The sequence below is a fragment of the Gekko japonicus genome, unplaced genomic scaffold, assembly GCF_001447785.1.
Source record: "Gekko japonicus isolate JY-2015 unplaced genomic scaffold, Gekko_japonicus_V1.1 scaffold1254, whole genome shotgun sequence".
NCBI lineage: Eukaryota > Metazoa > Chordata > Lepidosauria > Squamata > Gekkonidae > Gekko > Gekko japonicus.
Genome location: NW_015167088.1, coordinates 436,621 through 451,203, shown reverse-complemented (window position 1 = coordinate 451,203; position 14,583 = coordinate 436,621). Strand labels below are relative to the sequence as shown.

The 14,583-nt window shown below is 42.6% G+C and overlaps 2 protein-coding genes across 2 annotated transcripts in view; both read left to right on the top strand.

The window, feature by feature from the left end:
* The window catches only part of MAPKBP1 (mitogen-activated protein kinase binding protein 1), a gene marked incomplete at its 5' end in the record, with an annotated part of 105,257 nt that extends 99,678 nt beyond the window's left edge, over positions 1-5,579 (top strand). The window contains 2 exons of the mRNA XM_015412861.1: positions 258-346; positions 894-5,579. Coding sequence (XP_015268347.1) covers positions 258-346; positions 894-1,190 — 386 coding nt within the window. The remainder of the gene's footprint in view (positions 1-257; positions 347-893) is intronic.
* Positions 5,580-9,547: 3,968 nt separating this feature from the next.
* Positions 9,548-14,583, top strand: part of LOC107111822 (cytosolic phospholipase A2 beta-like) — a 235,253-nt gene continuing 230,217 nt past the window's right edge. The window contains exons 1-6 of the mRNA XM_015412860.1: positions 9,548-9,626; positions 11,998-12,151; positions 12,632-12,885; positions 13,430-13,486; positions 13,640-13,735; positions 14,306-14,382. Coding sequence (XP_015268346.1) covers positions 9,548-9,626; positions 11,998-12,151; positions 12,632-12,885; positions 13,430-13,486; positions 13,640-13,735; positions 14,306-14,382 — 717 coding nt within the window. The remainder of the gene's footprint in view (positions 9,627-11,997; positions 12,152-12,631; positions 12,886-13,429; positions 13,487-13,639; positions 13,736-14,305; positions 14,383-14,583) is intronic.

Genomic DNA, 14,583 nt, shown 5'->3' with positions numbered 1-14,583 from the left:
TTGCAGTACAGTACGCTTCCAGAACTGGTGTAATGATTGGGCAACATGTGACACACTGGATTATATGCGCAGAGGGAGAGGTAACTTTCTGAAAGTGGCTAGAGGATGAAAATATACATTCCCTTAAAAGTATTTGGAAATTTAAGATAGCTACATTTTCAGCAGAGGTTTTCTGTAGGGAACAAATAGGTACAGGTGAGAGGACACTTATATCCACTGCTTAGATCCTGTGTTGTCTTGTCTTTTCCCCTATCTAGGAGGTTCTTCTGTCAGTATTGAGCAGTGCAAGCATGTTGTGTCAGAGCTCCAAGACAGCATGCGCAAGGCCATCCATCTGTACCATGTGGTAAGATACCCATTTGCAATAGCTGGTCACATCACAGTGCTTGTATATGACTATCCGTATTGGATGAGTTTCAAAGAAAAAACATATTGGATGAGTTAGAGGTGAACTGTTGAAGCAGCATGTGAAAATCCTCTGTGGATCAGATATATGCATATTTTTGTCTGCATCAGAATGTAACTGTAGCAGTCTCCATAGAGAGTGCTGTTTGAAGGTAGTGGGCTAGGCTAGTCAGTGGCCAGGCTAGCATGAATTTAACGGTGGGACTGGCTTTCAAGCGTTTGTCAGCAGATGGGTTGGAGATTAGCCTGAATTAGTTTGATTCTGTTTTAAATTGATTTGGTTAGTGTTGCCAGGGGTGCCAGCATTCCCCTTTTTCTACTGGGATTAATTGCTGCTGCAAGGACCAGCTGCACCTCCACTTACTCAGTGCTTCAGCCCTAATCCAACCTCCCCCCCCCCTTTGCCTGAGGCTGCTTTTGAGATCACCAATATAATGTGCAGTGTGGGCATAAAAGTAAATAAAACTCTTGTTTTCTTGGCCTCTTAGGTATCTGCTGACCTGGAGTCTTCGGCAGACAAAAATGAGATGGCTGGCCTCTTGACTGAGACCTTCTCTCTAATGAAAAAAGAACTAGATTCCCTCAAGGATGGGAAAGAACTCCAAAAGGAAAAGGTGATGTTGGTGAATCAGCAGGATTCTGTTGTGATGCCACTGAGTGAGGAAAGCAGTGTCCCCTTATCAATCCCTCAGCATTTTGGGGATGAGCAGACTCTTGCTTTGTTGGAACAATACTCCAAGTTGTTACTACAAGCTGTTGAACGACGTATGGATAAAAAAGTCTAAAAAGTCGAAATGAACTTTTTGAAGTGATAATCACACAGGAAAACTGAGTACATGGTGGAAGCCCGGGATTGAATGCCATTATCCTCTTTGGAAAGAGGTTTTTTCCTCCCTTAAATAAGGAACAATGCTCTTTAAGAGTCCGTCTGTGAAAAATGTGCTGGTCACAGTACTGATCCTTTGTGTGCTCTTCCTCTCTTTGAACATTGTTTAGAAAAACTGCCTGGAACTTTCTTCCAGGCAATATGTTTTAAGTTAGGCTTTAAAAAAAAAATTCTGCAGGAACAAACAACACACTTTATTGTAATCTGTGGCCCAATCTGAAATGGTTGGTTTTGAAAGAGATAAAGATGGCACCAATCACTCCCTCCTTTAGGCTTGTCTTGGTCAATGTACAGACTGCTAAACTTTTTATTTATTAATTTATTTTTGTGGTTACAGCTCTCAGTGTTTTACCTACATTTTGTAGCCGTGGCTGTTTTTCTGTAGCCTTCTCGCTATCCTCAGTGAGAGACAACTTTGTTACAGTAAATGGATTCATAGAATAGCAGGCAGGATTACTAAAGTATTTTCTGCTGCTGCCTGCCTTGTTGAATTTCACTCCCTATTGCCTAGGTTTACTACACAGAGACCTTTTCCTATTTATACTTCTTAATATCCTCTGTCTTTGGTTTCGATAATAAAGGCCTGTGCTTTACTTATATATGCACTTGCTTCCAGAGGACGATGTACCCTTTGGACCAAGCTCTGGAGATTTGTTACAAGGCTATTTCTAAATAGAACAGCATGTTTTGTTTTGTTTTTAAAAAGCCTGTTTTTAACATTTTCTCAGATTTTTTAAAAAATGAAACTTGATCTTTTGTCAGACATTAAAGTGTTTCAGAGTAATTGAAGAATCTTTTATGAAGTTTTTAGCCACATTGTCCAACTGGAATTGTATAAAGGTTTCTTGATGTTAAAACAATTCTATCTTGGGAGATTTAGATCTTGAGGGCACCCGGGTAGAGGGCGGGCTCTTTAAACGAAAACAAGAAAACACAGGATGGCTGTAGCTTTTGTTCCATCCTAATGGGAATGTAAAGATTGTTTGCTCTCCAGCACTGTTCAAGAGATGCATAAGACATGCCTAGCCTGCCAAGATAGGGATCCTTTCATTTGTTTCCATGGCTAATGGCAAAAAACTATCAAGTGTAAGTGGGTACCAAATACAAGCTGCTGTGACAATTTCCATTTCCTTTTCTATTATAGATCTTTGGGAAGAAATGCAATTTTAAAAATACATATCTGTTGAGTGGGAATGAAAGATGCATGGGTTATTGTGTTCAGTGGCCACCTCATCTTATCAGTCTTGTCCAAGCCCTCTAAAAGGTGCATGCAAGTCTCTTATATACTACTCTCGTTCCCTCTCGGGCAACACAATTTCTAGTTTACTGAATTATCAGTCTTACCATGTTCCAAAAGTGCTGGTTGACACAGATGAAAACATTTTAAAAATACCTGTCCTTCAAAGTGTTTAATGCTGCTGGGTTTTTGGTCAGAGACTGAGAGCGACTTATTCTAGTTGGCTTTTTCCTCCTTCACTTTTGGACTTGTCATCCAGGCAATTTCTTAACTGACAACCCCTATAGCAGGGCTTCTGGTCTGAGACAGGGTGGATCTCAGGACTGGAGCTGCAGTTCATGAGGTCCTTGGCTGGCTTGGCCAGCCACCCATAACTGAACTCCAAGGCTGGCGACTTGGTATTTTGTGTGTGTTTTTCTGTACACCTCTCCTAGAACTTTTGTGCTTATTTTAGATATTTTTCTTTGACATTTCACAGAAAGAGTTTGACTGGTAGTTAAGATACAGACACCCAAACTGAGGTCCTGCTAGTCCTTTCCTTCCATAAAGGAGCATGGAATCGGTCAGAGACGTGATTTAGGTAGCAACGATTGGCCATCCATCAAGTGAAAGTTAGGATTGTCTTTTGCCTGTACAGGAAAGATCTTAAAAGGCAAAATATGTCTGTTTTATATTTAAACTGTGAAAATAATGTTCAGTGATCAGGAAACATGCATATACATACTCAGGTCAAAGAGCTTTCTGGTATCCTGTGATACCACAGAGTTGGAGGTTCTTGGTGTGGTGTTCCTTAATTTAACCTTTTGAATTTGCCAAATATATTGGTATGAGAGCAGGTTCAAGTTTCTGATTGGCTTTCTATGGACACTACCCAATAGATTTATTTGGGATGCTCTTGGATAAAAAAGCAAAATGAAACAAGTTCTATATTGATGTCAAAACGGGGCTTCCACTGGATAATTCATGTGAAACTGCTTTTAACATTCAGCACTGTCTGCTTTCATGATTCAAGATGGGAAAACAAAATAATGGTGTGAGAAATGAACTAGAATTGTTTTGTGTGGCCTTAAGTAAGTAGATACGGAACGGAAGGATGTATGAGTTGGCCTGTAGTTTCCAGTAATACATTTAGTAATAGAGCCAAGACCTCTAGAAAACTTGTAGTGCAGCTACAAATTGTTTTGGGAGGCAAAACATGGATGAATAGTCTTTAGATAGGAAAGAGATAGTTAACCAGAGACAGAGTTTAGTTAAGTAGAACTGGACAGGAATTTGTTGATGATGATTAAAGACTGGAAAGAGATTGTAGTTCTTAAGTCTTTTAATGTGTCCCCTACTTTTCCCACTTGTGTTCATGATTTGGGAAGATTTTGGGAATGCCTTTCCTCTGCCGATTGTTGTTTGGGCCACCTGGCTCCCATGAGTTTCTTAGCATGACTGTCATCCAGCAGAAGCCCTAAATCATTGTTGATGTCATAAGAATTTGTTTTTGCAAAGCTGCTGCTTTATCTGAAGAAAATACTTGGATAGAAAATGTTTTATTCATTGGTGGTACCGTGCTGCCGGCTGCAAGTATCAATTGTGGAACACTGTAAGGAATAACTGTTATGAGTAAGGTTGTCATATGCCTGCTGGCACTCCAGCAGCTGGAGGGAGAAAAGTAAAAATTTAAAAACACACCATCAGCAACAGCATATCGCTCCTGGGAAAAAAAACAGGAGTGATGCCAGCCCTCTCTAGAAATCGCTGAAAAAGCTATGGCTTTACTGCAGCGCTTCTGGCAATTCCTAGAGAGGTGTGTCGTCACTTCCAGGTTTTTCCTAGAAGTGACATCATGCTGCGGGTGATGGTTTCCCCCCATGTCCCCCCCTCTGCTTCAGTCTCCCACTGCTGGCTAGGCCAAGCCTGGCAACCCTAGTTACAAGTCAGTAAAGTAATTCTGCTAACTGTATTTTGTTTTACATTGCATGCAAGTTATATTACAAGTGTCCATGATCCCCATTAGGAAATCTTCCAAAGATACTGAGAAGCTGGAAAAATATAAATACGTGTAGTATTTGACTCTGGCCTACTTCTACCATTTTCTTTAAACTATGTGCATGCAAACATAATGTATTAAGACAAGTGTGGAAAGTATGTCCAAGACCCTGGATCTATCACTTATGTATTACCTCCATGCTTCCTGTAATATTTCTGAGCAGGGTAACTTGAAAATGATTTCTTTGTGTATGCTGTTTTTCTTTTCAAAGACAGTCCTTAGAAAAGTGAACAAATACCTGTGCACTTGAATGGGACAAAATGGCCTGTTCTTGAAAACCAAATTGTGTTTACACCAGCTTTTGATACATGCAACTGGTGCTACTGGATAAGGCTGTTTTAATTGTCCACTTGATTCTAATCATTTACTTTTCTACTGAAGATCACTCTAATAGCTGATCCTATTAGATACAACTTTCACTCCAATGTTCCAGAATAAATAAACTTCCCGCCACAAAAAAGCTACTGCTAAGGCCTATGTTGAAAGTATTATAAACCTAATCATTACATACTAGTACACCGATGCCCAGGCACTGGAGCGCCAGCATCCTGCATTTCCAGTATTTTACAACTTAGTTGGAGGGAAGCATCATCATCTTGTGGCCCTTCAGGTATTGCTGACTCAGTTGTTCTTTTTGTAGATTAAAAAAAAAAGTATTCAGAATATGGGACTTTTGTGTATAATATTCTGGACTGGGATGCTTCTATACTAGGCTAATCCGCTGTAAATCACAGGCAGTGTGATGCATGGGGCAGCAACCTTAGGAATAAGCCATGTCTACTTAGCATGTCTAAGTTATGCCACAAGCACCAGGTGGACATCCCTTTGTTTCCTGTGTTCTTTCTACACTCCCTCTTCACTGTCCATTGGTTTAAAAGGAGATAACAAACCTGAAACTTTTATTTATAAATGTGTTTTTTCTACCTTGGCTTTAAGAGAAAAAAAAACCTTTAAAATGCCTTTTTTAATTATTTGAAATACCTGTTTTATGTTTGTGGGGGTTTTGCACTGTAAGCCACCTTTCTGGGGCTATTTTTAATTATGTACTCATTTGTACTCTGTGTCTTAAATAGTTTCAATAAAAAGTGTGATCCTTTGTTACAAAAAGATATCTCTGTGCCAGTGCTCAAAACAGCTGCCATCTTAAGGGGCTTTGGGAGTGCAGAATGTTGCAGAATATCTATTTCTGGGTCCCTGGCTTTTTCTTCCTGGTTACTTATGAACTGGACCTGGGTAGGGAAGCAAGCTCACTACCATGACAATACTGATATGCTAATGTGAATCAGCCAGTACCAACTGATAACCACAACTTTAATGTGCATTACGTTAGACACAATGTTTTCAAATATTTTTTCCTTTCAAGTCAATGTTGTACATGCTTATGTAAATCTGCCCAGAGACTGCTTACCATCAGCCCAGACATAGCACCCAGCAGGTGTCCCCAGTCTGATGCACCACATTAAGAAGTTTTGGAATTCTTAGTTTCAAAATGCATACCTCTGTCTTCCAGGAAATAAATATATACCATTCAGTATTACTGATCAGTCTGCCAGTTCCACTGTTTTAAGTCACAAGAAGCTCTATAGTAGACTGTCGCCATTTTCAGGGGGTCAGTTCTCAATATTACCATGCATGATGAAATCCATGAGTAACTGGGAGACATTGAGGAATTTCAGACAGACGATATAATCCGGAAGAGGAACGGTTCCCAAACGGTTTCTGGTCTGTCATTTCAGACAGAACCGTTTTAGAACCGGTTCCCTACCGGAATATATTTGCAATTTCAGACACAAACACTTCTGTCCCATTTAAGAAACGGGGCTGAAGCGTTTTACCTGTCAACCGCTTCCAAGTAGTCTTCAGTTTCCTCTCCCGGTTCCGATGTGCCTTTTCCCACTGTTTTTTGCCCGCGCGGGCATTCTCCGGCTTTTTTTTTTTAAACGTTCACTCTATAGTGTTATAGCGCTATAACGGAACAGCAGTATATCAACGCCATTGGAATGGCTGGAGTGTTTTGTTGTAGTGCTATAGCGCTATAAAGCGAACGTCTTTTTTAAAAAAAGCCGGAGATCGCCCGCGCGGGCGAAAAACGGCCAGGAAAAAGCGGTGCAGTCTGAAATGGCAAACCGCTTCAGATCCAGATCTTTACCAGAAGGGGAAAGCCATGTGTGAAATGGCAGCCCTATACCGGTTTACTCCGTGACAGATCAAAAACGTCTTAAAAACGGGTTAAAAAGGGTAATGTGAAATTCCTCATTTTTCCTTCAAAAATGTAATGATTATAATTATGGTATCATAGGAGTAAAAACAGGCAGGAGACAAACTGTGCTATACCACCTCACGGGATTGGGCTGCGGATAGTGGATAAGTGACATAGCTGTGAATGCATGAATGGTGTAAGGGTCTACTGTAAATAATTTAGGAGCATGTGTTGAATTTATGTCAAATCTTGCCAGACAACTAGGCAAGGAAGATTTGTAAACTGAAACAGGATGCTTTGTGGGAGGCCAGTGGCCTGAGAGAAACAACAAACTAACTATAGGTATGAGATGGCCTATGCAGTTGTGCAAATTTTTACATACTAGTTATTTTTGTGGATGTGTTTGGTGAGACTGGTTTATGTAGTAGGTGACAGTCAGTAGAGCAATCTAATCACAGTGTTGGACTAGGACAGGAAAGACCAGGGTTAATTTCCTCAGGCAGCCACAAAGTTTTGTTAGCCAAATTGCCTTATTACCTTAATAAAGATGGGGAATTATGAATATTAAATGGAAATAGGCTTTAAAGGAGCAATGACCTTTGTATACCAGAGTCCTTTATTCAGATTCCCAGAAATAGACCAGGAGACTAGATCTTAAATCTGATTTATTTTACTAAATAATTCACACACATACAATAAAACAATCACACAATCAATACAGAGCTAAGAAATTAGATAGAATAGTACAGTGACAGTTGCATGAGCAGGATGTATCGTTGGTGGAGTAATATGTTACCTTCTGACACGATGAGGTGATCCTGTAGTGAAAAATCGGGGAAAATACTAGGGAAGGGGATTGTGTGATAGCCAGCAGCACTAGGGTTGCCAAGTCCGAAGCGGCGCTGGAGCGGGGGACTCCAGCGCCGCTCCGGAAGTGCACGTGCGCCACAACCACATCACCCAGAAGTGATGCGACCATCCGAAGGAAAGAACAACGATATTAAATATCAAAATGGCCCAAGGTACGTAAAGTTACGCAGTGCCAAAGCACCTGCTTGGAAGCTGTAGCCTGATCTCTTGATGTAACAATAACCTACTTGGATTGAATTGACTGCTGTCCAACAGCATTATTATTAAAGAAAGTATTATTATTAAAGACAGTATTAAAGAAAGAACAAGTGATATCTATGCTAGATTTTAAAGGGCTAGCTAATTACGTATGCTCCCAACTTTTTTTTCATGCTCACTTCTGAGAAAACATTGGCTGCCTAAGCTGCTCAGCTGCAGTCACTCACACACTCTGCATATGCTCAAACGCGGGTTCTCATGAATTCTCAAGGCAAATTACAAAATTAAGAACAAGGCAATCATAACAGCGTAAGACACCTAGTGAACAATGCAATTGGACTAACTCTACCCCATGCGTGATTTTATAAATTTCTATCATGTGTTGTCGCCCCCCCCCCTCTTTTCTAAATAGAAAAGGCTCTTCAGCATTCCTCATGGAGGTGCTCCAACCCATGGGCCCTAAGCATCTTGGTTGGATCTCTGGTCTGAGGACGGGAGAGAACTCTTCAGCTTCAAAGAAGAAGATGCTGTAAGGGTCGCCTCCATGCTTGAGAGGAAATGGATGGAGCATAATGGCAGGGTCTCAGTTAATTACTCTCAGCATTCCACAATTAAGGATTGTTGTTGTTGTTGTTCAGTCGCACAGTCCAGTCCGACTCTTCGCGACCCCATGGACCAGCTCCTGCCAGGCCCTCCGGTCTTCCGCCGTCCTCTGAAGTTGGCTCAGTTTCGATGACACGGTCTAATAATCTCATCCTTTGCCGTCCCCGTCTTCTTTGACCTGCAATCTTTCCCAGCATCAGGGTCTTCTCCAGTGAGTGCTCCCTTCTCATTTGGTGGCCAAAGTATTTGAGCTTCAGTTTCATTATCTGGCCTTCCAGGGAACAGTCAGGGTTGATTTCTTTTAGGATTGACTGATTTGTTCTTCTTGCAGTCCAAGGGACTCTCAAGAGTCTTCTCCAGCACCATAGTTCAAAATAATCTATTCTTCGGTGCTCGGCCTTCCTTATAGTCCAACTCTTGCAGCCATACATGACTACTGGGAATACCATTGCTTTGACCACGCGGACTTTTGTTGGCAGGGTGATGTCTCTACTTTTTATCATGCTGTTTAGGTTCGCCATCGCTTTCCTCCCAAGGAGATGTATCCCAAGGATACATCTGCCCATCAGTCTCCCATTCTGACATATTTCCTTCACAATGTTTTCCCCAGAATTAAACCCAAACAAATGGAATCCATATAAACTAAGCTCGCTATTCTTGTTTGGTCCTTGAATTTGTTAAATATCTTCATTATGCTGTATGCCCATTTCATTGTATCTGAAGAAGTGTGTGCGCACAGAAAACCTAAAGTGTTGAATAAAACTTCGTTGGTCTTAAAGATGCCACTGGACTCAAACTTTAGTCTGCTGCTTCAGAACAACACGGGTGATCAGAGCTGTCCACGGTATTCCAAATGAGGCTGCACCATAGATCTACACAGGGACATTTTTAAAAATATCAGCCGCACCAGAAGGGCCAAGCAAAAGCAGCCGCGAGTTAAGGTCACCCCTCCCGTACCGGGGCGCAGAGAGGGCGACGAGGTTTTACGCAAAGCCAATGGGACGCTCTGCTTCTGGTGTGCGGGTTGGCTGCAGACGGAGGGAGAAAGGCGGAGCCTGAACGCCTCCTGCGGCAGCCGGCAGCACAACCCCCGCGCCCGTTCACTGCTCTATGGCGGCGGCCGGCGCGGAAGGGGAGGTGCTGCGGCACGTGAGGCAGTGCCTGGCCGGATTCGCGGCCGAGACGAGGGGTGAGCGCTCTCTGCAGAGAGAGAGAACGAATAACACTGCCCTTCTTTGAACTGGAATCTTGCTCTCTTGCCCTTTCTGTGGCTGGCTTCCCTCAGTCGCTCTTCGCCTGGGAGGCGAGAAGTTCCATGTTATGGCGCACGGAGGTTCGCGCCGTTATTGGCACAGGAAGTGCTGCAAAAATCCCACCTCTTCCCTTCATTTGAGGCTTTCCCAACCCAGTCAGGACCTGTCTCTTCGTCCCTGTGCTTGTCTCCCAGCCAGGGCTATTTTATTTCCACCCATTCTTAAAAGGAGACTGTTTTGTGCTTTGGGAGTGCTGGACTTCACATTCAGTTCGTGGATTACTGCTGTTATGGTTTTCTGTGCGGAGTCTTTGCTCATGGATATTAAAGGCATATTTCTTCTCTCTCCCCACGCTTGTCAAACCAGCAGTATAATATTTTAATTTTTCTTTAAAATCGTTGGAACAGGCTATACATTTGTTTGGCACTCATTACAGTAGGCATATAGTCCTTTTGAGTGGGAGCAGCTTTTCGGTTCAATGGCTGAGAGGCTAGTATTTCATTGTATATGCCACGTGAGCATCTGTGCCAAGGTCTTAAATGAATCTTCGATGCCACCTTTCTAAATCTGTGTCTATGCAAGCCACCTTACACTATTGCTTGACTAGGTGCTGCTAAATGTTTTGAAGTTTTTTGAAAAATTTCACAACCACCTTCCAATGCTCCCTCCAAGCTGTTGGGAGTCTTGTGAGTAAAAATTCTACTTTGTGAGCTACTGGCATTAAAGTTGTGACTAAGCAATTTGGCTGCTGCATAAATTAGTTTGCCCTGGAGCCATCCTTCTAGAGCTAGGACAAAAATGTGTGAGCCGGATGCTAAAAAATTGTGAGCTAGCTCACATTAACTCAGCTCAGAGGGAACACTGCCACCTTCACTTCAGGCACCTGTTTTCATTTCCAAAGAGCTGCAGTGTTATTTGAATCACTGATATGTAAATGAGCAGTGTTCCCAAGTTAGGAGATAGTCCCTTACTTAAACAATACCTTGTTTAGTGTGCAGGTTCTTAAGTGGCTTGAAGATTCTTGGAGACTCTGCAACCAGATCTTTTAAACCGACTGTCTGGTTTTCCGTGGGCCTGGAGATATTCTAGCTGGGTAGTTAGAATGCTGGCTACTCAAGCTGTCATATCAAGCCAGCATTCCTATTTTATTGGTGCATGACCCCCAAAGTCCAAGTCATTCTGGGTGTAACAGGCCAGAGCCACAAGCAGTCAGTGGAGAGAATGATTTGCTGAGCTCTTTCAGAGGAGGGAATCAATAAGAAGATACTTGCTGTGGTTTAATAGGAACTAGGTTTCCTTTAGTAACTGTCAGCTCAGAGATTGGTAAAGGTCATTATATCTGTGCCTCCCCTACTTTTAGCACATAAGTGGCACAGACTTCCAATTCACAATAGCAGCAGCTGTGAGTACAGAAGTAATGAATGTTAGCTATTCTAGGTTGATTAATGCACATCTTGTGCATGCAGTATTAGACCCAGGGGAACAGAAGAGACAAAAGGAGAATTGAGATGGTGCATGCGTTATGGCTACGCAGGGAAGAAGAAGAGGAGATTGGATTTATGCCCTGCCCTTCACTACCCAAAGAAGTCTCAGAGTGGCTTACAAACTCCTTTCCCTTCCCCTCCCCACAACAGACACCCTGTGAGGTAGGTGGGGCTGAGAGAGCTCTGACAGAAACTGCTCTTTTTTCAAGAACAGCTCTTATCAGAACTATGGCTTGCCCAAGGTCATCCAGCATCTGCAAGTGGAGGAGTGGGGAATCAAACCCGGTTCTCCCAGAGTCCGCACACTTAACCACTACACCAAACTGCCCCCTGGAAAGAGCCTCCATGGGACTTGTTATCTCTGTTGTAGCTGGAGACTCTCCTGGAGAGATTCCACACCAGTGTTAATTGTCTTCCAGTCAGTGACAGTGCTGATGTGGAAGTTCTTTGCATCATGCAACAGAATCATAGGGCCTGCTGTGGCTGCAGTAGGGATAAGTCATAATTCGGAGCCTGATTGGGATGGCCTGCGTATGATCAGAGTAACGCATATTCAGGCAGTAAGCTGAGCAAGAGTACAGGGTCCATCTGCCATTTAGGCCATAGTAACTAACAACTTCTCAGGAAACTTTGAGACATAGTAATGCTAAGAGTTACAGCCTTCCAAGCCAACTGGCTTAAATGGGTGTAACGTTGCCATAATTGTAAGAGCTATAGTGAAGAATTCTGTAAAGCAGTTTTGTTGCTCCTTGAATTTATTGCAAGATTGTTCACAGAAGTGATTTTCTTTCCTTCTTACTTTTTTTTTGTTTTTCTTGAGCAGAGTTGTGTTTAACAGAGTCTGTGCCGTCCCTCGATGGCCCTCCCTCTCCCCTGGAATTTTATCGGGAATGGGTGTGCCCAAACAAACCATGTTTAATTCGGAATGTGGTCAACCACTGGCCAGCTCTGAAGAAGTGGACTTTAACTTACCTGAGGTAGGAATAAATTTGGAAACTATATCAGTAGCTTCAGATATAAATTTTAGAGCAGGGGTCATGGAATATTTTTTAATGAAAGCTATTTCTGAATAATAATAAAAAATCCTGAGCTACCGCCCTCCCCCAGCATGTTACCAAGTTTTGTTCTAGCAGCAGAAGAGCACCAGTAATAAAGCTGTCAGTCCAGCAGCACAGAGACAAATCCTATGAAACACAAGCTTGAGTGGGAAAAAAAACTGTAGAGCAAATCTTTTTGCAGTCTTTTCTTTCTAGCAGATGCATAACTAATCTGCAGCAGCTGGCAAGCTACCTGTTGGAGACCTCTGCTCTATACATACTCTTAAGTATAACTATTAAACAGTAAGAAGACTCAGTTTCACAATTGTGTTTGGAAGACAGGCACATGTGTCCCATTTGGGGTTTTGTCTGAAGTGTGTTTATTGCACAGCTTTGAACTTTTGGTCTATTTTGCTGCAGGGCGGTAATGAGCTCCAAGCTGGTGAGTGTGGCAGTGACTCCAAATGGTTATGCCGATGCAGTTTGCCTAGACCGGTTTGTTATGCCGGAGGAACGACGCATGTCTTTCGGTGCTTTCTTGGATATTGTGGAGAAGAAAGTAACTTCCCCAGGGGTGTTCTATGTGCAGAAACAGTGTTCGAACCTGACTGAGGAATTCCCTGAACTCATAGGTGACGTGGAGCCTGACATATCCTGGATGAGCAAGGCCCTTGGTAAAGAGAGAAATCCTCCTTCCATTGAAGTTTTGCACTACCTATTTAACTGTTCATGTTTACAAGTAATTCTTCAGTTTCATCCTGAATTCTTTTTCTGTGGTTGTGCTTCCCAAAGGATGAATACTGCTACTCGTTTTGAATGACTCCAAAATCTTGCTTTGGCTGATAGGGCTTCTAGCATGAGGAACCAATGGCTCAGTTAGAGTGCTTTCCATGGAAATTATGAACATAGTTTCATGGTAGATAGATTAACACAGGTAAGGGCCTCTGGAATTTGTAGGATGCAGGGGAATGAGGCAGAGGGATAGAAGAGACTTTCTGTACCATCAGCCTAGCAGTTGCTGCTGTTGCAGCTGCAGATCTGCTTAAGCTAGCACAACCTGGCCTTGACTAGTGCTGCTGTGATTCTGTGCAGGTAAATTATGAAAGGGATAATGTACCCTGAGTGGGTGGGGAGGTGTTCACCTGGGGATCCTGCATGCAGTAGAGCACAGCTCCAGTTGCCTCTGTCAAATTCATTGCTGTTTTCTTTTCCATGCAGGAAGAAAGCCTGATGCTGTGAATTTCTGGCTAGGAGAATCTGCTGCAGTGACATCTTGTATGTACTCTACAGTGAATGTGCTTTCAGCTGCAATTTTTGGCTTTGGGGGCAAGGATGGAGAGGGATACACTTTTAGAAACATTGTTCAGAGAAAGTCTTTAATATACTTCATGATACTTAAGCAGGTCCTCAATTTTTCCCCAACTGTAGTGCATAAAGACCATTATGAAAACTTGTACTGCGTGATTTCGGGAGAGAAACATTTTCTGCTGCACCCACCAAGTGACCGCCCCTTCATCCCACATGGTATGTATTCTGAGAAGTAGAGGGTGCTGTTGTGAAATGGGCTGATGGGAGGTGACTAGAATAATAGAAGTATTTCTGCAAAATTTCTCTGTAGATCATGAATAGAGATCATGTTTCCTCCATGAACCAAAGTGTGAATGGCCATCATGTGGCATAGGTAGCACAAATGACATTGGCAGCTGGGATTTGTGTCATGGGGAGGAGAGTGGTGGGCCTTGCTATGGCCTAGTGTCAGGTTTACGCTCTGCCTGCTTTTTCTATGCTGCACTGTTGCCTACTCCTCAGTTCAGGTGATATAGCAACACCACATTCAGGCAAAGGCTGGGGGTGCATAGGTAGTATAGTAAGTTCTAGTACAGTGTACTTTTGGCTTGGTGGTCCGCTCTCCATAAAGGTTAGTCACCAGGTCTTTTATTATAAAGGCTCTTATGTGGAGCTAGTGCTGCTGAGCCAAGTGTTCTGACTGAAGTCAGTTCCATACCTAACAGTTTTAGCTTCTTCATTATAAAAGGTTAAAACACCCTTCTTTCTGCCCACATCTTGTAACGGTTCTCATACTTTATGTTCCAGAGCTGTACCCACCAGCAACGTTCCACATGTCAGAAGATGGGTCATTTGAGGTTGTAGATGAGAGCTCTGCAGAGAAGGTACTCCACGGGTTTATGTTAAAAGTGCCCTAATGAAGCCGTTACTAAGAGGGAATCTTTCCAAAGAATGGAGGTCATGACCTGTATTATAAGTCTAAATTACTATAGGTAAAATAAACATGAACATTTGAAAGAGTAGTAGATTCACACATGAGCACAACAAGCCTGGAATGCAAATTCCAGACCTGCCATACACTGGCA